The following is a 27,648-nucleotide window of genomic DNA, read 5'->3' as shown; positions in this document are numbered from 1 at the left end:
TTTTATTTCTGCCAACATTTCCTCTATACAGAATGAAAACTGCACTGGCCCCATTGTTGACATCTTGGTATTCCAAAGGTTAGTCCAGCAAAAACAAAGCCTTCCACTGGTACATACAAAGCTTCAAAACATACTAATAACAGTGTGCTTTGGCAAAGAAATGTATAATTGAAGCGTTTCAGCAGACATTCCTGGGATGAGCAACGCAACACTGCCACTTTAAATGTTGCTACTGTGCCAACACCTAACTTTAGTAAAGTGAGAGAAAACGTAAACTTCCGGTCGTCAGTTTCAAAATAAAGCACTAAATGGTCAAATTGAGATTTTTTTTTTTTTTACACATACTGAAGCAGATTGCATCTATCCTTTGTCTGTGTAACGTTTAGGATCATGCCCAGGCCGAAACCAACTTAATCAGTTGTATTATTTCCAATGTCACGACAAAGAAGATTACGGCATTAAAAGCAGGAAGAAAACGATGTATTAATCTTCACAGACAAAAAAAACAAGATAAATCACAATATACATTTCAATTAACAAGCAACTACTGGTTGATATTGATACCGGGTAAGATAACTGCTGAGTACACACGACTAGCTAGCTACGAATGCTTTTATTTTGAACCCAGACAGGCCAAACATCCGGTTTCCTCGTGGCTGTCATGTGTTCCCTTGACGCATTTCAAACCACATCCATATGGCTGTGGTTCAGATGTGGGAAATAAGAAATTTGTGCTGCTAGCTAACGCTCCATCCACAGCTGTTGTGGGATTGTAACGGCCGGAAAAGACGAGTGGTCTCCGGCTACAGGATAACAAAACCGTCGCTAGGCTCCAAACACTTTAAGAAAGATAAGTTTATACTAATGGGTACTTTTTTGTTGACCTTATCCGACGGCCATGTCCTTGTTTAAATAGCTGTGGTTGTTGTCGAGGATGGCCGCAGACGTGGATCAGACAATCCCCGATGATGAGCGCAAAATGTCGCCGCAGAAAGGGAACCAGAGTCCCGCTACTGGGTCCTGGATCTGCCGGGGTATCTGGACTCTGCTTCTAATCGGTGCTGTCCCTCTTCTCGCCTTCGGGATCAAGTATTACCAAGATGCCCATCTCCACAAACGTCATGTGAGATCCACATCTGTAATACTAATGTTACAAACGCCTCATAATTTACCCGTTTTATTCACTTTAGAAAATAACTTATAATAAAATCAAATATGTATCCATATAATGCTAAAAAAATGCCAATTAACTATATGTTATGTATTAATAGAAAGTTTGCATTGACCTTCTCGGACTTATTATTACTGTAAGGTTACTGTCCATTTTTAAATAGTAGTTAACTGTTACAAAAAGCTTTGATCAGTCTTCAGAGTAATTCATTGTCAGACATCAGTCGCCACCAAACACCACATCTGCAGTTTTTCCACCTCATGGTGTTTTTTTTAAGGGGAGGTGAATCTGTGTCACAGCTGGTAAAACTCAACCTCATGTGTTATATTGCCTCTTGTTTGGCTACTCAGGGACTCCAATTTGTTCTTATACTTCCCTCCCCCTCTCCCTGCATCGTACAAGCAGCATCTGTCTGGGAAACACATGCAAGGAATCTGTGGCCTCTGGGCTGACCTCTATCCAGACAGGACTGCTAAGGCTGAGTGAATGCTATAGGGACCCATTACTATAGAGACATTAATATATTTAAAAGTAAAAGTGCTCCCTAAAGTATGAACATGCAGCTAAAACAGTGCTTTTTTTAATCTTCCCAAATATTTGTGTTTTGTTTGATGAGGCGGCTCACTGTCCTAGTTTTGATGCTTTATTTAAAATCCCTGAAGCATGTGAATTGACAATAAGGGTCAGACTGTAACTGTATGTGCCCCTCCAATAGGAGGAGAGTATTCGAACCCTGGGTGCAGAGGGGCTTTTTCTCTTCTCCTCTTTAGATACTGACCATGACCTTTATCTCAGCCCGGAGGAGTTTAAACCCATTGCAGAGAAACTCACAGGTACAGTGTCCCTTTTATTGAATATCTTGCCTTTTCTCAGTAACAAAAACCTCCGCCTCACCTCACATTGACTCTCATATCTACAACTTCCTCACAGGAATTACACCCCCGGTGGATTTTGAGGAGGATGTGGCCCATGACCCCAATGGAGAGACTTTGACGTTGGAGGCCCAAATGCAGCCTCTGCTGATGGACTCCATGACAAAAAGCAAGGATGGTTTCCTCGGGGTAAGACGAGACCTAACAAGAGGAAGTTTATTGTTTTAATGTTCTCTTTATCTTGACTACTGCATAGTAATAACAGTTGAGCCTACATCAACAGGTTTTAAGGATAGTCACACAATAACTGTAGTTTTTATGAAAGTTTGAACAAACTTAATTTTTTTAGAAAATAAACATCAGAGAGAGATACTGGAGATTATTGAAATTAATGAATTATTATTTATAAACTTTGCAATACATTTTTTCACCACTTTGTCCATGCAGTTCTATCAAAATGTGAAAGCAACCAAGAATGGAATCATAACCAAAAACCTCCTGCTCTCTCAGGTGTCTCACAGCTCTCTGAGTGGGCTGCGCTCATGGAAGGGCCCAGCAGTCCCCGCCTCCTCTTTCTCTGCCAGCCAGTTCAGGGCCTTCTTGCCCCCAAAGAACAAAGATGAAGTGGGAGACACATGGTGGGTGATTCCCAGCGAACTCAACATCTTCACTGGATACCTGCCCAACAATCGCTACCACCCTCCCTCACCAAAGGGCAAAGAGGTATCCTTAAAACTCATTCATATTTCATGTTTAAAGGCATGTGATAAATAGACTGTATACTGATATGTTCCTATCCTGCTGCAGGTTCTCATCCACTCCTTGTTGAGTATGTTCCACCCGCGTCCCTTCATCAAATCCCGCTTTGCCCCCCAGGGCGCAGTCGCCTGCATTCGTGCCAGCAACGACTTTTATTACGACATTGTGTTCAGGTAAGGAGCCATTAGGGAAGCGACATAAAATACCATAGCAGTGCTCAGCCCATTAACTACAGCATTATGTATACTTTATATTAGTGCTGCATAATATTCAGAACGTACTATACATTATAATATCCTCCCTGGCAGGCAGCCATTGGTTTCATCATCATGCGGAGCCTGAGACTGTTTTACTTTGTTGTCCATAGAGAGTTATTAACACGTGTTAATGCAGTTTCCAGTTCTTTACTACCTGTTTTGAAAAATATATATGTCGTTGGAGTGGAAACACAATTGTGAGATTTCAGTCAGCTCTTGGAAAGCAACTTTTTTAATGAAAGAAACTGCCAGATCCATACTACTTTTAACATTATATAAACAAAAGGCTACAATACATTTTCCAGTAACTTCTTGACAGAACACATCTTGCGGTACGTAATCAACTCCTTGTTCTGTTAACCTCTTCAGGATTCATGCAGAATTCCAGCTGAATGATGTTCCAGACTTTCCCTTCTGGTTCACCCCGGGGAAGTTCATTGGAAACATTGTGCTCTCTAAAGATGCATCTCATGTCCGCCACTTTCATCTCTACGTCCCCAATGACAGGTAAATCCTTTAAACACACTTTCAGTCACCTTTGTGCATGCAGTCCCCACTCAGTGTTTTCACGTGTGTCAGGTCTCTGAATGTGGACATGGAGTGGCTGTACGGGGCCAGTGAGAGCAGCAACATGGAGGTGGACATCGGATACCTGCCGCAGGTAGAGCTGCACGCATGCATTGACCCTTCATAAGATGTCTCTATTTCTGTACTAGTGTGGTTTTCCAGCTCTTCCTGATTTAGTTCTCTATCATTGAGTCATACAATTAAGTTCATTCATTACATCTCCATATTGGTTGTCAGGATTGTTGTCTTTTTAAATGTGTCCTGTCACTGTTTTTGAGTGTCCTAATGTTTGGGTGCTCCTAGAATTAATTTAATTTCCTTTTTTTGTCGGTTATTAAACCTTTTAGAGAGCATTGGCCCTATTCCCTTTTTAAATTCAATAATTGCTTTATGTATTTAAAATATACTAAAGCTTTTCAGGCATTAATTATTTAAAAAAACCTTATTGAGCCATTTGTTAGCTTTCTGTATGGACTTCTGCCTAAAACCAATAACATTTCCCTAGTCACTATTTCACTAGTGTCTCCCAAAATAAAAATAAATCCTCAGAAAATGACACAGATTTAAGTATATCATGTTTAAAAAAAAATCTGGAACTGCCTTGTATAAAAAGTTGTGAACGTGTCCACAGTTAGAGCTGCAGGCCACGGGCCCGTCCACTCCATCCATCATCATGGATGAGGAGGGTAACATCATCGACAGCCAAGATGGCAACAGCGAGCCGATCCAGTTCATCTTTGAGGACATCCACTGGACCTCGGAGATCAGTGAGGAGGAAGCCACTCGACGGCTGGAGGTCACCCTCTACCCCTTCAAGAAGGTAACCATCTACCAATCTTTTATTTCAACCACTGTTGTCTTAAATGTTGTTGTGGGTTCACAGCTTTTACATTGTCACCATTGTTCTTCCTCCCAGGTGTCCTACCTGCCCTTCTCAGAAGCCTTTGAGCGAGCGGCAGCAGAGAATAAACTGGTGCACTCCATTCTGCTTTGGGGAGCATTGGACGATCAATCCTGCTGAGGTGAGATCATGAATGTGTTGAATACACAGCATGCTGATTGAGATTTGACTTAGTGTTTAAATCAAAGGCCTAAATATGGACTACATCTAAACAATGACATACAAACTGGTAAATATAAGAGATGCATTTGCCCATTCAGGAATTTCCACAGCATTGTAGCCTGGTGAGAAATAGATACTTAATATTGTCTTTTGTCAGTATAAAAATCTCCTTTTTACTTAGCAGCATTTCAAATAAATTCTATAAACATTTATTATGAGTGAAAAATAGTATTCAAATAAGTTCTTCTTCTTCTTGTGTCAATATGTAGCATAAATACCATACTTTATAACTTTTAAAAGTAGTCTTAACATATTATCCCTTTTTAAGAATTCATAAACAATTCCTCTTGGTTAGTTGAAGACACCAAGTAGCCTGTGGTGGCTAATGGTAGCTAATGTTTTGGTAAAGGTTGCTGTATAATGAACATTTCTGACTTACTTTGCTGCATTTTGGAACTCTTCTTCAATTTTGCTTGTGTCAAATACATTTTGAGTTCACTTGAGATGTAAAGGCTTTACTTTTTCAACAACTCTCCCATCTCTCCTTCTCACCTCTGCAGGTTCGGGGCGAACTCTCCGGGAGACCGTCCTGGAAAGTTCGCCCGTCATGGCCCTGCTCAACCAGAGCTTCATAAGCAGCTGGTCTCTGGTCAGAGAGCTGGAGAACATGCAGGTGGGGCAGTGCAACCTCAAGAAATCCAAACAGTGATTTTTTTGAAATGTTTCATACTCTGTTACCTTTTAACAATCTTCTTCTGATAAACAGGCTGATGAGCAGAACCCTGTGCTGAGTGAAAAGGCCAAATTACACCTGGAGAATTACAACTTCCCCGTGGAGATGATGGTGGCACTGCCCAATGGAACGATTGTAAATATTTTTCTCCTTTCTCTTTTTATCAGCCTTCAATTTATGAAACATCGAGGACTCAGTTTTAAACAAACACGTGTAGAAAAACTTCCTTTGATATCGGTTTTAAGTCAGAACATTTACTTGCTTAGTTTTTTTTGTGTATTTGTAGTCCCACTTTTATGAAGTGTGATATTTATTGATGTTCTTAATCTTTAATAAAAAAAAAGTTAATGTATTCTCTGTCTATGTTTTATATCAACATTTGCATGGAAAAGCTAACCTAAAGCTATCTTCTTCCTGTATGACTTTAGGTCCACCACATCAACGCCAACTTCTTCCTGGACCAGACGGCTATGAAACCAGAGGAGGAAGAAGCAATGTTCAGCTTCTCTGCTGCGTTCGAGGACCCCTCCACAGCCACTTATCTCAGCTTCCTGAAGGAGGGGTTGGAGAAAGCCAAGCAGTACCTGGCACAGTAATTAGAGTGTGCGATAGAGACTGAGAAACTCAAAAAAGGAGGAAATAATCATAATTCCTCTGGGTAATGATGCGAGATAAGGAAAAGCCTCCAACAATTATGTAGAGAAGCTTTCTCATCCATGTGGCAGCTGATAAACGTTTTCATCCTCTGTCCTTTTTGTTGCTATTTATTTAGTCATCTCCTTTTTAGTTAGTTTTAAACACAATATTGACATTGTGACAAACAGTACAGGGACATATTCTCAAGCCTTATGTTACTCTCAGTATAGTATATTTGCATTCTAATGAGATACAGTAACAGACATGTAAACACATTTACATCTGCTCTTTACTTGTAGCTGCTGATTTAAGTTGATAAATATAGACAGAGGCCCATCGTAGCTCAACGAAACACCCTGCTTTCATATCCCTGTGTCGCAGGTGCAATATGAATCGACTGAGTGTGATTTCCTGCTGCTGAGCGAACCCAGAGACGGGGCCTGTGTTGCCTTCAGTTGTGTCTCAGCAGTTTGTGAAGATGTTGTCTGAAAGCCCTCTGTGGGCCGGGCGGCGCCTGATGTTTTTGCTGAGGCGGCTGCAGGGAACACCCTCTCTGACTCAGGGGACTGAAGCAGCAGGAAACATTGGGCTGTGGTATATACAATTGTTCATTTAGTTGTTTTTTTGTTTGAAACCAAATTTAGAATATTTTGCCAATTTTCTGTTCTTGTGGAATGTGTGACCACACTAAAGAAGATTGATTTTTTTATTATGTACAGCTGTTGAAGTTCATATTTATGTAACTCAATGGAACCAAAAGGACTTATGTTTGATTGTTTAAATGACAGACACGTGATACCTTGTTATGTTGTTTTCCTCTTTCACGATCTAGTAAAAGCAATGTATTTGCTCTTGTCTTAAGCGTGACAAGAGGAAATCATTGATGTTTAAGAGTAACAACATGACTATTGGGACCTACCATTAGGCTAATGGCTGTTGAAAGACTTAAGTCTGTTTTTACAATACGTATAATTCTTATATTTTTCAGTCATACAAAAAAATGTTTTCCTCTTCAGGTCCGTCTTATTTTACTATACAATTAAAGAACACAGGGATCAAGAACACTAGTTTATATAGTTGCAGTGAAATTTGATAAATGTGGTAACATTAACCTGGAATGTGACTTTGTGAAAGTATTGCACTCAAGGTCATACAAGCTCCCCTCCATGTGAAACATCTGAATGATTGGAGTCTTTAAGGGGAAATCACTACCGGGGCCATTTTTCAAAGCCTGACATAATAAAAACATTTTTGCTACAAACTGATTTTTGTGCTTATTGGCAACATCTGCAGTACCATGAACTGCACAGTTCAACAATACACCATACAAATGTTTATAGAGTTTAAATGTTCAATTGTGCTGTTATGTTATTAACTAATCTACAATACCGTACAATGTAAGAAAAGTAGATTCAGGGAGCATTTTACGTAACCAGTTGAATTTAGACAAAATTGCATTAATTCAAAGCTTTTTCTGTCACACACAGAAAGCACAGTGTATAGTCCTCCATTGAATCAATCAAGAATCAAGAAGCTTTTCTCGAAGTGGAGCGCAAAGTGTTTGCTGAAGATTATTTCCAATATTATTGATTATTTATCAATTTCTAATTGATAAAAACCCATAAAAAGGATTATTGTCTGATGACGGGAGCCTTTATTTGTGAGATTTATGATCTGTCGGTGCAGTTTGGTCTTTTATAAGGAAATCTAATCTAAGTGTGTTTGGAAAACTTCCAGCATTAACTAAACACAGTTATATGGAAGCAGGGACATGCTTTAGCTTCAAATACAGCTGAGCCATTATGTTCACAAGATCAAATTATGGTATATCATAAAGTAAGTGATTCACATTAAGAGCAGAGTGCAGTCTCTGAGACTTGTAACCTATTCCATTCAAAAACAAGGACTCTGAGAATCCAGTTCAGCTCTACAGTTCACAGCTTTGCTGCCAAACCCTCAGGAATGAGTCCACCACGAAACCCCCACTCCATCGCACTGCTCAAGATTTGTTCAGTTCATTAAGTTCGCTAAAATCCACAGCCCTTATTCACAGGGATAAATCCAGCAGTTTGTGGTAGATTTCTTTACATGGATGCTACCATGAAATGGATGAGCGGCTGTATTGGTTATTTGCTCAGTGATGAATGCTGATCAGCGGAGATGTGGCAAATCTAAGAGAAATGGCCTCTTCAGCTGAACGTCCACACCTCCAGCTCCATCACTCGGAAGTCGTCGGTTTCTGCGAGGCAGCAGTTGTTGAAAGTGTAGCAGGGGCTGCTGCGACCCAGGTACAGATTCTCATCCACCCACAGACCAAAGTGACCACTGCAGGAAATAGATAGATAGACAGTAGTCAAAGATAATACATTACTCAAATGTCTATAGAGTTTTTGTTAATAGATTCCAGATAAAAGAGAGTGAACACATTACCTGCCTCCCCCAATAGCAAAGGAGTCCAAGTCTCCTTTAATAAAGAAGGAGTTCTCTCCAGTCCATCTAAAACACTGCAGGCAGAGTCAATCACCACAAAACTGTTTTAGTGCCACTTCTCAAGCATAAAGTCAGAAAAGAACACCCTTTTTAGCATTTTGACCTTACACAGAAATGCATAATTTGCTATATTTAGCTGATATTTTACAAATTGGCTGAACTAAAGACATAAACATTGGTTGTTAGGGGGCTCACCTTGAAGCGAGGATGCAACATGAAAAGGAAAGTTTCTCCTGTGCCGTAGAACGTCTCACTCGGCCTCAGAGGGTGAGAGAGGAAGGCCCCGAATATCTGATGAAGAAAAGTCCCCAAAGACAGCAACACACACACAATTACTAACATTGAAGGACATTACAAAATCCTTAATTAATACAAGAGGTTATGTATAGTGTGTGTTACCTCATCGAGAGCATCCTTGATGACAATCAGCACAGGGGAGTCCAGTTTGCTGAGTTTCCTGTAGAGGGACTTGAGGCTGGCGCCATGACGGGACGTACTGTAAGTCAGGTGCCAGCTGTAGCCCACTGTCCTCGGGGGGAGCTCCTGACACAGCTGAGAGACATTCAAAGAGGGAGAAGGTTTTTAATCAACAAAGGAGGGGGAGGAAGGAGTTTTAACATGAACAGGGCCAGATACTGACGTCTAAATCTTTGCAGCAATCAGTTCTGAATTTAACTTTGTTGTAGGGGGCAAGTATTTACTAAAAGAAGACTTATCTATAGATCTCTGTGAACGTTAAACAAGATGCACCACACCAACTAGCTCTCACACAGATATGATTTGTTATATATTCACAACTCCTAACTCCCAGCTGTAGCTAAGTGTTAACTGAATGGCTGACTGAACTAACTTAAAAAAACAAGCTTGCTGATCTATGTATTAAGTGAAGGGTCATGTCATAGGGACAGGCTTCACTCTTTATCTACAATAAAAACAGTGTAGAAAAAACCCCACAGATTATTATTTGATTTAAATATGCCTAGAATACTAAAGAAATTGGAAATATTTAATTTGGAAATCATAAAACAACACAATATACTATCACCTCAGACGGATTTGGCATTTACTTTCATTTCTTAAACTGCATTCATTCCTGAAACCTCAAAATAAAATATATATACATTTATATTTTTTTATATGGCCCCCTTAATGGTTACAGCCAGATTAAATTACAGGGACTTCCTGTTTACATAGTTGATTTATTTAGATTGCACTACAGACGTTTCCTAGCAACCAATTTACACATAACTGAAGTCTCAAAGTTCAATTGTAATCAACCCTTTTGAATGTGAAAAATATTTCGAAAATAAATAAATGTTACATTTTTTACTCCACAGGTTTTGATGGGGCAACATGATTTAGAAAATGACTTTATTGAAAAAGCTAGTAGTTAAATAGAAACAAACTGTGTGAAGAGTGTGAGTATACTATGTGTGTGTCGCCCACCTCTTTGACATGTGAAGCTTCTAAAATGTTGCTGCTCGCTACAATATCATTGAGTCCGTCGGGCTCCTTGTCCATGACCAGGGTTGGCTTTTCCCCGCTCTCCTCCATCAACACCATCTACACAAAAAAACATAAATACATTAGAAAAAAGAAGAAGCCATTTTGTCCTAGAACATCAAGAGGCATTTTTTCTTCCTTTGAGCCTGGAGTGACCCACCGTGAGGCAAGTGTTTCCACAAACAAACACACCTGTCCATTTCCATAATTTACACCAGTTAAGTAAAAGATCTCTCCTGTGAGACTGAAATGAGTCTGATTACCTCCCAGTCGTCCCCTGAGCTGCGGTGCCTCTGGAACACATCTTCCTCGTCCCCTTCCTCCTCTTCTTCCTCTCTGTCCTCAATGAGTACAAACTCCTCTTCGTCGCGGTCCGCCTCTTCCTCCCCTCCCTCCAGTATGCACAGGTCTGGTCGAGAGTGAGTCAGGTATGCGCGCAGCTCGTCGGAGCTGCAGGGGGAAACAAAGTCGTCACTCAGACATGTTTAAAGACAAACAAACCTGACAGCTGCATCAACATGGACACAAGAGAGGAGGAGCTTTACATGTACTTTTATGAATGTATTCACAGATGAGTAATTGACTTTCCACTGAGGTAGAGTTGTGATTGTGTTGTACTCATCAGCTTAAGTAAATACAGTACTGTATATAGCAATACAAGATAATAAAAATGCTCCATTACAGAAGTCCTGCATTTAGTAAAGTATAGTATTATTGACAATAACATTTACCAATATTATTGATGAACCAACATAAATGCAGTCATTTAATGTTGTAGCTGGTCAAGGTGGAGCTTATTTTAATAGCTTAATACTGGTGGGGCGTTTCATTTATCGAAATGCATACTTTTTAGTAAATTGATGACATTGAGGAATATTTCCCAATATAAAAACTTCTCACAGTACATTCTACATTTTTATCTAATTTAATATGTCATTGCACACTAAATGTAAATAATATCCCACTTTTATATTGTGTTGTCAGATAGTTTAATATTATTTCTTCACAGTCAACTTTTATATTTTCGCTCTTTTAAAACTATTTTATCTTCTATTTTGAGACGTTTTGTACAATTATTTAGTTCCTATTCTGTTTTAATTCTAATAATGTGCAATACTTGTTTTGCATGCTGCTACAATGAAAACTTTCCCAATTTGGGATTGCTAAAGAATATCTCATCTTAAAAGTCTGACTGAATCCATCAAAACATTTGTGGAATAGTATGTTGTACTAATATTCAGTATCATAAAAAATATAAATATGAAATAATCAAGTATTAAGTTTGAATATATAAAGAATAGTCAAGTAAAGTACTGTGAGTTCTACTGTGTCTCTCAACTGTAATTCTTAATCGATAGAGTTCCCCTTTTAATCTGTTCATCCACATTTCCCTGCCGTTAGTTACTGTACCTCTCTTGTGAAAGTGCAAGCCAAGCATCCCTTTTTTTAGTCGAGCCCAGCTGAAGGCCTCCGGCGCCGTTCTTCTTTCCTGCAGACGGCTGAACCCGCATCCGCACGAACATCAGGCTCCCAGGACTCCCTGCTGAGGACCGCTGAGGCACTGGAAGTAAACAGAGAACAACGGTGCAGAAAATGAAAACGAGAAAAAAACTAAAAACATGTTTTAGACCAGGAGTATCCAAACAACGGCCCGGGGGCCAAATGCAGCCCGCGTTCTGAATCGGCCCTCAGCAAATTAAAAAAGTATAATGGACTATGGCCCAAAAATGAAACTTGTGCTCGTCTTGTATTGTACTTATTAAATATAGATGAAAACAGATATTACACAGTGTTCATGTGTTAATCTTCAAACAAATTCAGTCAATTAAAGTTGAAAACATTTTCTAACAAATCTAAGTAATAACTTATTTTCAAAACACGCTTGAAATAAACCCTTCCTATTTTCTCTTATGATAAGTGTGGGGGAAACTTCTGTAGCAATGGAGAGTCAGGACTCAGAGAGACACGAGGAGAGCTGGAGCTTTGATGGCAAACACTGATGGTTTATTTGGAGTTACGGCTGGAGAATTGACAAGACAGGGGGTGTGTCACGACTCTCACGAGTTGACACAGCGGTTGCCAAACCAATTCTGAAGAACTCTTTCTGCAGCTCGATGTTTTAACTAGTTCTGAGTGTAATAATCAACATTCTTCATCAGTGAGACTAAACTATGGACCCTGAATCTAACTAGAGCTCTCGTCCATATAAAAGAATGTGCGCCAGGGAACCTACGTCCCTGAGCAGTAAACTACCTCATGGCGGCTTGTGCTCTGTCATAGACTGGCAACAACAATGCGCCCAAGCTGCTCCTCCTTAAAAGAGATAGCAGCAATACCCAAGGCCGTAGACCTATGCCATGGGAAAAGAGACAGTGAGAGGAGAAAATGATGAACTGTGTCGAAGGTTGAATACCTAAGCAAATTATTCCCTAACAATTAGCAATCTGAGGCTTCTGTTTTAAGGAATGAACTGCTAACAAAATAAATAAAGGCACGTGGCGCAGTGGATAGGGCGTTGGTGCTCGGATCAGGGGAGCACAGGTTCAAACCCCACTGCAGTCAGCATGTCGTTGTGTTCCTGGGCAAGACACTTCACCCCAAATTCCTCCTGTGGGGATTTCCCACAGTATTGAGTATGTAAGTCACTTTGGATAAAAGCATCTAACAAGTAACATGTAATTTAAAACCCCTTTTGAGAGCTGTGATGTAGGCTGTTGTTTTTCTTAAAGGTTATTCAAGTATTAAGCATAATTTACCTACATTTGATTGATTTTGCTGACTTATAACTTAACTTATGAGGCAATATACCTCACCTCTAGTGAGTGTCCCAGTCCTTCGTATATTTTTCTGTATGTGGCCCTCGGTGAAAAAAGTTTGGACACCCCTGTTTTAGACAGATAATGATTGACGTCCCACCTGCAGTCTGACTCTTCACAGAGGTCTTGCCCGTTTCATTGTTCAGCAGCAGCCCCGTCCTCACTTTACTGGCTGCCTCTGGAGCTCCGCAGCAGAAGGTGGCAGTACTGCTCAGGACGGACACTCCCAGACCTCCATCAGACGACTCACACAGCAACTCTGGAGGGCTGCTATCAAGCTCCCCCTCCACCTTCTTCATGTCTCTGCTCTCCGCCTCCTCCTCCCCAGAAACCTCTTTGGTCAGGCTCAGAGCCAGACTGGACAAATCTGATGGAGCCAAAGACACCAGAGACTCCCCCTTTGGGTTTGGGAAGCCGCCTGCTGGGACTTTAGTGGTTTTCAATTTCTGGAACATTTTCTTTCCTTTTCTCCTATTGAAAAAATACAAATAAAAAATGCTTTGATTGACTTTTTTATGTAATGTGAGTCAGTGGGTGTAGGACGACTGAATCATTGCTGACCTCTGCTGGGACGTACTGAAGTGAACATGAGAGATGTCCGAGAAAAAGGAGACAGATGCCAGATTGTCAACAGAGCAGGACAGAAGGTATTCCTCACAGCCGTGTTCCTTCACCAGAGCGTGTGTCTTACACGGGTCAAAGAAGATTTTATTAGCTGTCACCAGCAGGATACCTGACACCACACCCTGACAGAGAGAGAAGGTGCTGATGTTAGCCCACAGATGTCTACAGGTGTAGAGAACAGAGATCAGAGTGAAGTGTTGTTCACACCCACCTTACGGTCTGTGATGTGGCGGCAGAACAGTTTGAGGTACCTCATGGTCTCCGGTCCCTCCGCCTGGCAACACTCTGGAGGCAGAGCCAATAAGCAGAGCTGTCCGTCAGGCATCGGCACCGCCTCCACATCCTGTCAGCATCACACATGTTATCAGCATCGACAACAAAATGTAATTCATGGAGGCAGAATGATTAATCTGCAACAATTTAGAAATTAAGTAAGCATTTCAGAAATGTTTAAGATGAAATTGTGAATATTTACCGGATCAAGCATTAACAAATGTAGATATTCACAATTATTTTTTGCTTTTTATTGTAATAGGCTGAATATAAGTTGTAGACTGTTGGTCGGCAATTTAAATTTAAATAAATTAACCTGGGAAATTGTGAAGCAGCATATTATAAATTAATTTAAAAGAATATAGAAAACTAAAGCTTAACTCAACTTTATTGTAATTCTGTAATTGTATTGCTAAACATACCATTTTCAAGTTTTAGAGTTTCAAGCTTGCTCGCTGCTGTAATTTTCTGAATCAAATTCAGTCTTCGCTCAGCGCTGCATTGTTTTCATGACTGTGTTTTGTTTTGTTACTTGTTTCCATGGTAACATGTTCTTTTTATTTTATCCATAATAAAGTCTCCTCGGCTCATTTTTTCTTTGTCATCGCTACTGACTGAATGATAACTGGAAAAGAATACATAATGATCCCATTAATGTCATACAATCTGTTAACTACAAATGTGAATCTGTTTTCACTGCTATTGATGACTCTCTTTTTATTAAATACAAATAAATAGCAACTGCAGCTGTTAAGTAAATTCAGCAGAGTCAAAACTACAATATATTCCTCTGAAATGTAGTTGAAGTGAGTCATGCATGAGTTCAGCGACTTAATGCACACACCTTCTGAACCAGCTTTCTGTTGTTTATTTGATTGTGGCATGGAACAAATGTATAACACACATGTTACAGTAACAAAAACAGTAACAAAAAAGGAAAGAAAGCTTGTGGACCAAAGGATGAGGTTTAAATTAAACCATAGTCATTCAGTTATTTAAAAGAACCGTCCATCTTATCATTATTAGCTTAAATGTACAGTACTTGAGTTAAATGTACTAGTGCTTTTCCAACACAGATTTTAACCTACAGTAAAATATGTGTAATTAAATATTATAAAAATATTCCAAAACATGCAGTAAAGGAAGTTTTTTTCCTACCAGTAGTTTGTCATATTCAGCCTCTGGGGAGGGGGGCTGGGGTAGAGCAGCGAGTGTTTCCAAAGAGACCAGATCAGCCTCTTCCTCCCGCTTCAGTTTAGGATCAGAGTCCAGTTCTGGTTGAGAGGATCCTTGACCGGTGGAAGTGTTTTTTCCCGCCGGTACGACAAGCTGCTTCAGAATGGACGCCATGATAAGAATAGCTCTGTCATTGAAATGGATACAACCTGCTAACCCAGTGACTACTTCCTCTTTCTACAGGCCTGTATTTCCATATTTGTCTGTTTGTAGTCGCATCTAAGCTCCATGTCACACATGACTCAAGGGTTGTGGGTGAAGCGCTGAAGGCATTTTATTGGCATTTTCCGTTTGCTTAAAGGTTAGTATTGGTGGGGAGGTATTTAAGCCTGAGAAGGGTTAAAGATAGAGCAACACACTTCTTGTCTAAAGCCAAACTTGCAGCTAAAGTCATCAGGCAGACAAGGGAAATATTGTGTTTTGCAAATATTGTCAACATCATTAAAAAAAAAATGGGGAAGCAAGCAACACACTCATCAAGTGTTCATATTATGCATTGAGAGGGATGGAAATGACACCTTCAGGGGCCAACAGTTTACTCTTACCTCTCTAGTGATGAGCGTAGCAGAGGAAGAGGGTACATTTGAAGATTTGTCCATTTTTCCCTCTTCTGCTGAGGAGGATTTTTTACAGTTGAACTGTGACGAGATGCTGAACACCGTGTCCCCAGGGAGACCCTGAAACACAAAAGCAATAAAGTGTTCAGTAGGGGTTAAAATCTGATCAAACATCCAATCTAATTAAGTTGTTTATTCTTACATAAGATGGTTTTGCGTCCATCTTCATGCAATAAGTAGCCTCAGTAATACATCTTTCAGGTGTGCAGAAGCACATTACATTGAAGATCTCTTCTAACTTCTACTTTAATATAATTATGGACCCACTGCTATTTATTGTGCTGATCATACTCAGTGTATTCACTCTAAATCAACTCCCATCCAAGGTTTGGACGGGAACTTATGAATCAATATCTAAAAGTGGAAGAGTTGAAGAGTTTAAACAGTAGGAGTGAAGCATCAGATCCACAACTATCATCCACTGACAGATGGATCCATTGACCTAAATTAGATCACTCTCGCATGACAGATTATGTGACCACAGAAACATCGTCTTTATGTGGCTGTGCGTACAGTATGTGTCTGGAGCTCTGTGTGTGCTTTTCTAGGCATAAACTGTGTGTGTGAGTGTTACTCCATGTACTAATGATCCTTTACAAAAAATGTATTCCTCGACCACAAACAAACACGAGTGTTCAATAGTTTTAAAAAAGCAGGATGTGCAGCAAAAAGCTCTGCTCTCAATTTCAACATGCACTAAACACAAAATATAAGAACCTCAATAAAATCATCTCAACAAAACCTAGAAAATAAGCTTCAAAAGAAAGGAAAAGAAAAAGACCATCATGACATTATCATAGCAAATCAGACTGGATAACTTAGTAATAAGTACTGACGCCCCCTTTCCAGATTCATGATAATACAGAGACTTACACAGAAGAAAATCAACACTTGTTTTCATATTTAAAATGTCAGCAGCAAAATAAAAACAACTAGCGTACAAATACCTTTGAATAAAAATCCGAAGATACATTCCTCTGGCTGTATTTGTTGTAGAGGCTCTGAAAAAGACCTTGTTTCCCCATGGCGTCCGTGAACAGCTCTGACAGCTCCCACACTCACATATGAACCTTGGACGCTCTTTATCCAACTCTTTTATGACTATGAAACCAATTACCGACTGCAAAATGCTGGCTCTAACATACCTAATCAGAGAAAAGATGCAGCAATAAATCCTATATCTTTCTCTCACTTCCCAACTTCTTCTCTTACTTGTTCCGAAAAGCTCAGTTTCTAAAATTAAGTTTAAAAAGTAAAAAACAAGTGACTCACCCTGCTGCTTGTGCTGTCACCTGATGGTCCGCTCATATGCTCTTGCTTCACTGCAGTATTGTTAAGGTCCCATGCAGTCCCTGCGAGAGAAAAATACAATTCTGTCATGCTCCATTACAAAATGATGCTTATCAACACCATTTCTTTACAGGTTTATTACACCATAACTCACATGTCTGCCTTTCTACTCTGTATGAAAATAACTATGCAAAAACATGCCAACGAACTCAGCATGAGAATTCTAAAATGTAAATCCCACTACACAGTTTGCATCTACTTAATGCAAACTGCCTGCTCCCTGTCTAGCATATCAAACTCTGCACCTTGCAGGTAGTACTGCCGCAGTTTGGGGTTTCTGATGTGGGGGGTGTGGTTGAGAGGCCGGCCCACAGTGGGCTGGAGCGGACGCTGGCTGCTGGCCGCAGGCTCCTGCATCACACGGGCCTGAGGCTGATTCTCCCAGGGACGCTTAGCGAACTGTGGAGGCTGAGAGACGCCAGGAGGAAGCTTGGAACCCAGCCTGAAAGAAAGCAGAGGAAAAACTGATAAAATCAAGCTATATTTAGGTAGGTTACGCATTTACACACACACACAGCTGGAATGTATACTAAAAAACAATGAGGACTTGTCATTACTAAGAGTGTTCTGTTTGACAGTATATATTTTAAAAGTCCCATAAGTGAGTCTTGATTTATTTGTGACGAAAATATAAACTCTACTCATTTACTTATGCACTCTCAGTTAATGAGGTCATCAGGTGATATTTTGTAGTGAAATCGAACTGAATTAGTGACCAACTAATGTATTTCTAGCACAGTTGTGAACCATAACATTTATTTCATTCCATTAAAATCCCCATATGATTTCTTTTTAATCCCATGGCAGTAATATGGTATGATTTACGCATTTATTCACTATCTATAAAGGAGAAATAAGATTTCTTCATTAATTACATCATCTCCGCAGTCTTTGCTACAGGTTCAAAATCACAAGGGGATGTTTATTATACATTATTTTAGTGATGAACTGGTTGAGTATTACATCAATTCATCAATTATTGGTTGGTCTATAAAATAAAACATTCTTTTTATTGGTGAAAACTTTTTTAACACAATAGCAATTGCTTGTTTTGTCTAACAAACAGTGAAAACCCAAAACATTTAGTATCAAAACAGAGAAAAAACATCAAAATGCACACATTTTGATAGGCAACATAATCCATATCAAACACATCTCACAGTCTTCATTCAAATGCTTAGATAAACTATTGGAGAGATTACTTCCGTGCATAAACTGCTCATTAGGAATGAATGCTTATTCTTAAAAATTAACTCCATTTCAAGTTGTATTTTCCCTTTGACAGCAGGGCTACAAGGATTAGTCAGTTAGAGTATGTGTAGTGTGAATAACTGTATAGGGCAGCGTTCACAGTCTGATCAGAGTTATTTATAAGGGGAGTGGGAGTTGTCTGCATGATGGCTTGTTGCTGTCGTAGCTCTCACCCACATGATGGTTTTTGATTGAGCGTGGATTCCTTCAGTGACAGTGGATGAAACCAGTTTATGGGAATGTGGATTCTTTGCTAACAAAGCATTCCTGTTTGCATTGTAGTCTGACATGACACATGCTTAGTGTTAATCTGGACATATTCTCCCTCTTATTCAAATAATGAAGATCAGAATTGTAATGTGCTTGAATCTAAGAAGCACAATCCAGCCAAACACGTCACATGTCTACTCAAGTGTTTTCCCTTTTTTTCTTCTCCTTCCAGTAATCCACATGTTTACAGGCCTGACCTGGTCTTGACGTTGCCAAAGTAGCTGGTCCTGGTCTTGTCCCTCTGGGGCTCGCGGTCCATGGTTCCCAGAGTCTCAGGCCTCCTTACAGACTGAGCCATTTTCTTCTTCTTTAGTATGAGGCTGGCAGTGGTAGCAGAGGGATGAGCGGATCAGCTGTCATCCTTCCTCCTCCTTTTATTCCCCTTGCCTACCATTTGCCCCAGTTACACCTACACAAGACAGGACGTCATATGATCTGGGCTGATTTTACAAACATCTAGGCAGAGGGAGAGAGAAGCAACGGTTAAACTTCTACATGCACCAACATGACACCATAAGGAAGAGAGCTAGATATTTGCGGAGTAATGAAGTCAGGATGCAAATGAATCAATATACATACATATAAGTGTGTATGTAAACAACCAATGTGTCTGTTTCATGCTCCAATGTGTCAGATCAGAATCAGATGGGGTACAGTTTGCACTCCCACAATATCTTAATCATTCTATAATCATGTAATGTATTATATGATCAAACATCAATATGATGCAGGTTCTGCATTTTAGTATTTACTCTGCAAAGCTGCATTCAGGCATGAGTAACGCAATGATAATATCAACACATAGGAATGCATCTTAGTACATTCCTGCAAAACTTAATTCGGGGACTCAGTCGGCATTACAATGAGATTAGCCTATTTAAGGCATCCTAATATGATCCCTATGGCCATGTCATCGATCAAAAACAATGATCACAATGTGCTTCCTGTAAATGCTAGGCGTGAAATAACCACTGTGGAGGAAGTAAGCATTGGAGTCGACATTACAGGATGACCGAGACTGCTGCTATGGTAGAGAACAGCAGCAGCTCAAAAGAGATGGCAGCATCATGTGAAAAGTATATTTACTGACCTGTGTCTATCCCAGGGATGGGGACGGGTGGCGGTCATGTGAGCGCGCGCCCTCATTGCAGTGTTATGATATCACTGCAGACAACAGTGACTAGTTAATTATTCAAGCCTCGCCCACTGCTTACAGGCCGTCGCGACGATTGTCAAGACAGTAATCCTCCCGCCGGCTGAGAGCAGGGATGTATTAGCTGAGAGCAGCGAATGCGAAAGTAAAGGGACTGATTCATCTTGTGTTTTCAAACAGATACAGATCTCCTTAGGGATCAAGAAGAACTGATATTGTCTGTCTCGTTTTTTCTGTGTAATTGTTTAAATGTTTGTCTTGTCCCATTTTATCTGCAAACAATTGTATATTTTATATAGCACATGGTGATTTAAAGTTATTCATCTGCATGCAGAACCCAACATTTCTTTAGAGTTTCCATATTTTCTGAAGCATTTTACAGGCTAATTGTCGCTGAGGATTAGCATAAAAAAACATAGCAAGAGGATCACACTTGTACATTGTCCCCTTATATATTAAAGCTGCATACCAATTATGTTCATTAATGATTATGCTGGAATCAGAGAATATTGATTCACTGATTAAGTTTATCATGATGTCTGAGGTAGTACTCTGTACTCTGCACTGCTTGCCTCCACCTCAAGAGGGCGCTCTTGTACAAGGAAGCTTACAAGGAAGCTCCCGGTGCTCAAGCCAATCAAATTACAGGAAAGGGAGGCACAGGTTTCCGGCCTAATACGCGAAAACAACTCAGGTCTGAAAGACGAAGAGGAGAAGCTGCTGCTCGTAAATAATTCAACTGCGCCGCTTTCCGAGGTACAGTCATCATCTACCGTGAGTTTTGCACTTGCTCTGTTAATTGCATTTTGTAAGGAAAAGAGAAATAGTGAAATATGGCGGTGTTACTCTACCGTTGAGGGTCAACCAGGGGGCCGTTATTGGAGATGCTAAAGCTAACTGACGGTCACTGTCTGTTTTGCTCATGGATGTATAGGTTTTGCTCCCTGGCCAATTATGAACTGAACCAAGCTTTACAAATCACTTTAAAATAATATTTCTGTCTTCCACTGTGTTTCATAAACGGTGACGGATATAGCAAACTGTAACCACATAATCAACACTGTGTAGCAAACCTAGCCTAGCTGTCTAAAATGTCAGCTGTTAGTTAGCTAACGGCTAGATATATTAGCACTGATGATAGTAACTCTGCTCCTTCTTGTGTTGATGTCATCACGGTAACATTATTAAGTCGTACAAGCATTATCTAGCCTTTTACCGCCAAACCCTTCAATATGCGTTTATATATCATTTATTTGTTTGTGACAATTGCGGAGTGTTCGTACGTAATTATACCATAATAAAAACCGATTTTTCTTTAAATGTTTTGACAGTTCAATATTTATTTCCATTTGAAGAGAACAGTGCCTGAACGGGGACAATCTACACTATAATAAAACAGTTCAGTGTTTATGCCCCCTGTTTGGATATGTACCTTTTCCCCCAGCTGAGATCTGACCTTTTAAAGATAAATGTTTGCCATTCTTTTTTTATTTGGTCTTGTTTGCCTGTTGTGTAGCTTAACGTTACATATGTATTTTTCTAGTATGAATACCCTACCCTATTCCTGCTTTAAACATAATGATATCAGCAAAACTACCCTTTAAAACATATGTATTGAATTATACATTGTTAGTTGTGCCAAAAAGTATTTAAATAATCACCCAATAATACAGATTACAATTGTATACAAAAAAGTCTGAACTGTGCCCACCTCATTCATTTGACTAAAGGCTATGGAAACGTTTCTTGTCCAGAGAATCAATCACAACAATTATATAACTTTTGTGCCACTTTATCTTTGTGTTGGTGGGAGTATTAATGCAGTGTTGTTCTTCTGCTTGTCTCTTAACAGAAGTATTCCCTCATTTATATTCCAAGAGTTGGTGGCTACACTGACATGGCATCTGTCCACTAAACTGCTCTGTCTTCGGCCACTGCGAGCACCAACCATTGGTGTGCAACCACCATCACCATGGAAACAGACACAGTAAGTTTACATCCTCGCTTATTTCTTTATTAAACGCCATTGGACTTAACACTGCATTTCTCTTTCATCACTGTGCACAGGTGCAAACAAGTCAGACAAGTATAATAACAGGGTTTTTCTATGATATCCTCCACAGGAAGTTATTCCTATCTGGCAGAATAAGCCTCATGGATCCGCCCGCAGTTTTGTGAGAAAAATAGGCTCCACTCTTCCACTCAGGCCTCCACAAAGGGCATGTTTCCAGGTAAATATATGATCCTTTCACTCTGTATGTAATTATATATCTCTTTAGTATGTAATGTATGGTCCTCTATTCATTGCAATATAAATGTTTTAATATATAACATTAGCTTATGTCCTTGTGCTTTAGGAACTCCCGGGTCTGCCGCCTCTTCGGCCTATTCGAGGCCCGATGGTTCCTACCTTGGCAGACATAGCCTGGATTGCCGCAGATGAAGAAGAGACTTATGCCAGAGTGCGGTAAATATCCTGTCCCACCCTAAGAGACAACCACTAAGGTTATGGAGTTGTGCCAAGCTACTCATGTATAACTGCATTATCATGCACTCTCTGTGCTTCCATCATGTGCACAAAAGCAGCCCAAAGAAAGAACGAGATTCAATGTCATAATGGCTTCTTTTTTTTTAACACTCAGGTTATTGCGCCGTTTTTGTATTACTATAATGAACAGCGGTACGTTAGGTGCATTCTTTATCACCATCATGTTATAGTGATACAGTTAGTTTATTTGTTCAATACAGCCTATATCGAGCACATACATTTGTATGCATTGATGTTGAAGCAGCCCCATGAGCAGCTCAGAGATAACTCTTTCTTCATATTTGTTGTGTATTCATTCAAGCGGGTCAAAGTTACTAAGCACTTCACATTTTATTAATCGGCCTAGTTTTACCTTACCAGTGCAGTGGTAAGGTAATCTGTAGAAAAGCACCGTATTTAGGTCAGCCTTCACAGTAAGGCTACATTCAATGTTGTAAAATCATTCAAATGCGGAAATGTTGTCATCGGCAGGCCATCACGTGGTTTCCGAGTATAACCGAGTGACACGAGCAGATTTCGGTCGAGACCGGCGGAAAGTTTGTCTCAAAACTCTGTGTGTGTAAAAAGACGATCCACAAGCAGAGATTTGAGATCCACAAGCGCATTTTTGGTCGACAAATACAAAATGGATTCACCTTGCCTGATCGAAAGTTGTCAATGTTAAAGAGATATTCACAAATTCCTTTTGTTTATTTGTAAATTAATTATAGTATTCACAGATCTTTTTTTTTATTTGTGACTTACATTTGCACATTTATTTGTGAGTTTGGAAATCTTTTAAATGCATTTGTGGATGGTGTTTTACATTTACAAATCACATATTTACACACAAATTATCTTTATGTTCACACAAATATTCAAGAGACAAATCTAAGCCCATCGACAGGTGTTGATTCAGCCCTATGGTTAAACTGGCAGGCACAGAGAAACATCAGATGTCATCCAGCACACTCAATAAAATAAATATCACTTTCCAGTAACAATGATCGCCCACTCTTCTCTTTTCAGGAGTGACTCTCGTCCTCTGAAACACGAATGGCGGCCCACGCCTCTCCTGGTGCTCCACAGGAACTCATCCGTACCTAACTTCCGCCGCGAGGGTAAGAGGTTGGAGGGGCTCAGGAAGCCTGGGGTGACGGCGATGAACCGTACGACCGCCCTGCAGGACGAGCTCAGCAGACTCCGCTCACAGATCGCCAAGATTGTGTCAAGTGACTCTGGTAGGTTACCAAAGTCAAAATGAAAGTGTACAGAATATACACCAGTGTAGAGTTTGGACTTATGATTTCAATATTATATAAACATTGATGGAGACAACTGGTTACACTTGACAATCCTTAGTTTCTACAGACAAGGATTTATAACGCTGCCCAGAACATTGGGGACTGATCAGATTGCTTTGTGTGTCACTGATGTACTGTCTCCATGTGACGCTGATCCCTTTGTTGCCAAGTCAGCTGGCCCGAGTCTCCTTAAGCTCTTTGATGCTAAGATATCTTGGCATCAGTTTGTAGGTCAGTGGCTATTGTGTGTCACTCGTTTAACCCTTTACCTGGGTTATCAAGAGAAAGTGTCACATATTCACATATTTGAAGCGTACTTGAAAAAAACTATTGTTTAGCCAGCTTTCTTAATTCTGTTAATATTTTACTCAGATAGTCCATGTCTTTATGCTCAGTGAAAGTGTCATGGGTTTCCCAACAATGATATTGTTAAGCTGTGAGGTTGGTAGAGTGATACTAGAAGCATCCGGGGAAGGGTTACAACAATGAACGCTTTCCTCGTAAGAAATGATAACACTGCTTGGGGAACGGAATTGATTGATTGTAATTTGGAGTAGAGCCACTGAAAACAACTCTAGCATACTTATATACAACATTCAAATCAAGTGAAAAGTGGTACAAGTTGCCCTGTTATTTATCATAGTCAAACTTCCTCTTCTTTTGTTAACAGGCTCCAACCCCCTGACCCCCGACCTGCTCTCCCCAGACGACACCAGTATGAGCTTCTCCATGGCGCCTTTCGAGGCGGCGCCCTACCAGCCGGCCGCCGCGGCTGCCGCTTCCTTTGTGATCAGTGATGTCACAGAGGAGGATGAAGAGGAAGATGAGGAAGAGGAAGATGTGATCTCTGTAGTGTCAGAGCTTGTCCCCGACCCTCTGCCGCCTGTTTCCATGACGGCATCAGCGACCTTTGACCTGGACAGACCGAGCATGGATTTCCGGGAGGCAGAGGAGGATACAGTGTCGCTTTCAAAGTCCACCAGCTTTGCTGATGTTATGGACATCCTGAAGGACATGAACCGCATGAAGATGAGCAAAGAAAGGTAAGAGTTGACGGACCCCTTACCAGCCCCGATAACACCTTTGGGGATTTTGTTGTCAGAGCATCTGATGTATCCATGGCTGTGGACAACAAAAGACAATTAGCTCAAACTTGCTTTAACAAATATTGCATCCACTGTAACTTAAACAATGTACTAATCAATTAAGGGATTGTTATAAAATATTGATTAATTGTTCAACCCTTTTATTTTTCATGTGTCTTATAAGTCATAGGAAAGACTAATAGACCTACACTAAGTCATTTTTACCAAACATATATTAAACTGGTATCAATTTTCCCATCTAACTGTTTGGAAGCCATATTTACTAAAATGCTGAACTGTACTTCTAAACCTATTGATATGCTAATATTTCTACATGACGTGAAATAACAGTGTAACCTCTCATACGTGTTTCTATTCTGTTGGGTGTGCAGGTACAACAGAGGCTGTACGTCCCTCAGGGAGGAGAACTCGGCCTCTCTTATTTCAGAAGCTCTGAGGAAAAAGTTTGTCCTAAAAGAAGAAGATACCAACGCTTTGAAACGGAAGTAGTCTGATCACATGTTTATCGTCAATACCCGATCCTGCTGCTCCATGTAAGTCAGAATAGGATTGTGGAGTAATTTGTTTTTTATATTTTGTCCAATGAGACCTTGAAGTCATGTGATGTGAGGTTATCATTGGTTATGTATTCAGTGGCAAAATGTTTAAGCTCACTTGTGGGTTCTTAGTTTGTGTTTTTTGTTTTCTCTCCCTTGTTATTTGTAGGCCTTTGCCTGTGGAATATGTACCAATGGATCCACAACCTCTCCTCAGACCCAAGGCAATAGCTGTCTGCCAGAGCTAGAACAAAACTGACACTTGGTCCCAGACATTGAAAACCAAATGTGAGCCTCACAGTGCTGCCGTAGTGTAAGGGGTATCTAAAACACTCTTGTTAGTAGTAATCGGTTTCAGCACTGCGCTGCATAATTGCCTCCAGTTTATTTCTCTCTGAATAAATTGGCTTTTACATTTATTTTCCAACAGGCTGCTGCCTGGAAACTTTCTCTGTGTTCAGGCTGTATTGATTTTAGTTTCTTTCTTGCTTTTATTACGCTATAGCTCATGGTCCAACCCGCTAAAAAGAATCCTTGGTTCCTTTTGTGTTTTCTACAGAAGAAATGCAAGAAAATGGTTTCATTTCAGTTGTGTCAAGAAGTCCTTTAACATACTTGAAAATACTTAATGCACAAACCAAGCTGATCTATTGTACATGCAGATATGTACTGTATCTTATCACAGTGTGTGTGTGTGGAAAATACAACTCCAGATCTTTGCTGTTCACATTTTCACAACAGTGCACAGCATAAACAGTGTGTTCCACTGAGCCTTGTATCTTCTTGTTTGTGATTTACATTTGGATTGATAGTCACTGAATCCCACAACACTGATTTTAAAACCCAAAATGACAGGATAGCTGATCATATCGGTTGAACTTTGTGGTGTAAAATTATAGTGACAGTGAAATGTGAACCTTTCATTGTTTGGGTTTCAAATACGGTCACTGAGGTGCAAGCATGTTCAGGACTTTTTAGACACATTTCCCCCGGTGTTTTTGTATACTAACTAAAACCCCTTATAATGATGCAACATTAAAGAGGTGATCTGAGTTTGGGCAAAGACAAACAAGCTATAGTAAGAGGGCTTCTACATAATTCTGTATGCAGTTGGAAAAAGCCATGGCTAAAATGCTTGTGTGGGTCATGATGATGAATATTCTGGTTGACTCTTTAACACACATCTATTGCCTTTTTTTCCGAAGCTTGCTTTTATTCCCATATTAGTCAAAGTGCCATGGGTTTGCTTTTCTCAGCCCATCACTCATTGCCTGCTATTTCCTGAATGTGCCCCCCCCCCCTCCCCATCCTCTTCTTTCCAACTTGTGTGTTTTTAATATTGCAAACATACCAGTTGTGTGGTTATGCGGAATGATGTTTGTTTAAAAATAACCCCTCACAAGAAATGACGTGCTGTTATGTCTGTTTACCTCCTCACGTCACTCCGACTCTGTTTTCTTTCACATTTATGCCTATTTACTTGGGAGTCCTTTAGTGTAGCTTTGAAGTTTGAAAAATTGAGCTTTGTAAAGATTGAAACAAGAATGTGCCCATATGTGTGTCGCTGTATGCAATGGAGTCAAAGTATATTGTCTTGCTTGGCCTTCATCTTTGATCCTTTTTTAATTTCCTCATTTGACAAACTGTTGAACATCTAGCTGAGAAAATGGAGATATGCTAGTTTAAATATATCGTGTGTCTGTACTTAAGATGTTGAACCTTACACAGCTTAGTCTGCCAAACGCTTCACTTGTCCTGGTAATCAGTTAACAGAGAATTTAGTTAATGAGGATTTTCCAAAGGGAATTTATTGACTTTGTTTCTCTTGTTTGTCAAGGGTTTCTAACCATTGTACCTCTATGTAGGGTTGAGCCCACCACCGACGTGTTTATGTTTATCTTTTGTCATGTTAGGACTTGTAAATAAAGATTGGCTGATGTTTTGAAACTAACTGTTTTTATTTGATCTGTGAACAGTCCACTTGGTCTTGCAGTGTCAAGTATCACCACATGGGGGCAGCGCATGTGAACAAAGTAAGACTTGTTAGTTTTATGACTGAGCAATTTTTAGATTTACACCCTAAGACTTTTGAAATGTATCACACACACTTCTATACAGATGGAGCTGATTTCAACACTGGTGGATCAATTAATGTATATATTAATGAGAATTACATATATATATGTAATAAAATCAGAATGTGTAAAATAACTACTAGAGGTTATTTAAAACAGAGTAAAAACAATCACAATGAAAATACTAAATGAATAACAATGATAATGCACTTCCATCACTAAACCTTTGACTTTTATCCTTTTTATGGATGTTAATGTGCCTGGAAATTGAACAACTGCTGTATGAAACCTCAGCGACAACATGAAGTACATTTTCACTTGGTCAAACCACGGGGGCCTGCGCTTGTGTGTCTGTAATTTCGAGGATTATTGTTAACCCACATTTCCATCTCCACTTCCTGTTCAATCCCGAGATGATCCGGCCCCTCAGCGAGTCAGTCTATTTTCTGTTACAGTCCT

At 39.9% G+C, this 27,648-nt stretch overlaps 3 protein-coding genes across 7 annotated transcripts; 2 read left to right on the top strand and 1 right to left on the bottom strand.

Moving 5' to 3' along the window:
• The first annotated feature begins 667 nt into the window (after nucleotides 1-667).
• Nucleotides 668-7,319, top strand: selenon (selenoprotein N). Of its 2 annotated transcripts, XM_034231725.1 has the most exons (13): nucleotides 668-1,123; nucleotides 1,887-2,004; nucleotides 2,102-2,232; nucleotides 2,554-2,766; nucleotides 2,851-2,975; nucleotides 3,429-3,566; nucleotides 3,639-3,720; nucleotides 4,258-4,446; nucleotides 4,543-4,648; nucleotides 5,250-5,362; nucleotides 5,456-5,557; nucleotides 5,851-6,009; nucleotides 6,043-7,319. In XM_034231725.1, exons 1-13 carry the CDS (start codon nucleotides 935-937, stop codon nucleotides 6,082-6,084), a joined length of 1,707 nt encoding a protein of 568 aa, XP_034087616.1. In that variant the 5' UTR covers nucleotides 668-934; the 3' UTR covers nucleotides 6,085-7,319. The 2 variants fall into 2 exon arrangements, with proteins under 2 accessions (XP_034087616.1, XP_034087617.1); XM_034231726.1 differs by having other exon boundaries at nucleotides 669-1,123; nucleotides 5,851-7,319.
• si:ch211-15d5.11 (nuclear receptor coactivator 7) lies at nucleotides 7,114-19,730 on the bottom strand. Of its 2 annotated transcripts, none has more exons than XM_034231721.1 (16): nucleotides 19,579-19,730; nucleotides 18,686-18,944; nucleotides 17,213-17,409; nucleotides 16,890-16,969; nucleotides 15,546-15,677; nucleotides 14,923-15,096; nucleotides 13,703-13,834; nucleotides 13,429-13,613; nucleotides 12,968-13,338; nucleotides 11,462-11,612; nucleotides 10,315-10,501; nucleotides 9,995-10,111; nucleotides 8,948-9,100; nucleotides 8,744-8,839; nucleotides 8,489-8,562; nucleotides 7,114-8,383 (listed from the first exon to the last, which is right to left on the bottom strand). In XM_034231721.1, the coding sequence occupies exons 2-16, from the start codon at nucleotides 18,784-18,786 to the stop codon at nucleotides 8,248-8,250; spliced, it is 2,286 nt and encodes a 761-aa protein (XP_034087612.1). In that variant the 5' UTR covers nucleotides 18,787-18,944; nucleotides 19,579-19,730; the 3' UTR covers nucleotides 7,114-8,247. The 2 variants fall into 2 exon arrangements, with proteins under 2 accessions (XP_034087612.1, XP_034087613.1); XM_034231722.1 differs by having other exon boundaries at nucleotides 14,923-15,093.
• Nucleotides 19,731-20,279: 549 nt separating this feature from the next.
• mtfr1l (mitochondrial fission regulator 1-like) lies at nucleotides 20,280-27,065 on the top strand. 3 transcript variants are annotated; one of them, XM_034231769.1, is made up of 8 exons: nucleotides 20,280-20,397; nucleotides 21,494-21,628; nucleotides 21,765-21,872; nucleotides 21,999-22,108; nucleotides 23,198-23,409; nucleotides 24,143-24,515; nucleotides 24,950-25,111; nucleotides 25,284-27,065. In XM_034231769.1, the coding sequence occupies exons 2-7, from the start codon at nucleotides 21,614-21,616 to the stop codon at nucleotides 25,065-25,067; spliced, it is 936 nt and encodes a 311-aa protein (XP_034087660.1). In that variant the 5' UTR covers nucleotides 20,280-20,397; nucleotides 21,494-21,613; the 3' UTR covers nucleotides 25,068-25,111; nucleotides 25,284-27,065. The 3 variants fall into 3 exon arrangements, with proteins under 3 accessions (XP_034087660.1, XP_034087659.1, XP_034087661.1); XM_034231768.1 differs by having other exon boundaries at nucleotides 20,289-20,415; XM_034231770.1 differs by having other exon boundaries at nucleotides 20,294-20,415; nucleotides 21,520-21,628.
• The last annotated feature ends 583 nt before the right edge of the window (nucleotides 27,066-27,648 follow it).

This window comes from Gymnodraco acuticeps, unplaced genomic scaffold (genome assembly GCF_902827175.1).
Source record: "Gymnodraco acuticeps unplaced genomic scaffold, fGymAcu1.1, whole genome shotgun sequence".
Lineage (NCBI taxonomy): Eukaryota > Metazoa > Chordata > Actinopteri > Perciformes > Bathydraconidae > Gymnodraco > Gymnodraco acuticeps.
The sequence above is the reverse complement of the archived record's forward strand: the minus strand, read 5'-3'. Positions and strand labels throughout refer to the sequence as shown.

What these genes read in the sequence shown, in the direction of transcription:
- si:ch211-15d5.11 (XM_034231721.1), bottom strand. Translation starts at nt 18,786, where the DNA reads ATGGCTCAGTCTGTAAGGAGGCCTGAGACTCTGGGAACCATGGACCGC. An exon ending in GTGACAGCACAAGCAGCAGG is followed by an intron (nt 15,678 to 16,889) that starts GTGAGTCACTTG and finishes TTTGTGTTTCAG; the next exon opens with GGTCTCCCTGGGGACACGGT. An exon ending in TCAAGGATGCTCTCGATGAG is followed by an intron (nt 8,840 to 8,947) that starts GTAACACACACT and finishes TTTCTTCATCAG; the next exon opens with ATATTCGGGGCCTTCCTCTC.
- mtfr1l (XM_034231769.1), top strand. An exon ending in GAGACTTATGCCAGAGTGCG is followed by an intron (nt 22,109 to 23,197) that starts GTAAATATCCTG and finishes TTCTCTTTTCAG; the next exon opens with GAGTGACTCTCGTCCTCTGA. An exon ending in ATGAAGATGAGCAAAGAAAG is followed by an intron (nt 24,516 to 24,949) that starts GTAAGAGTTGAC and finishes TTGGGTGTGCAG; the next exon opens with GTACAACAGAGGCTGTACGT.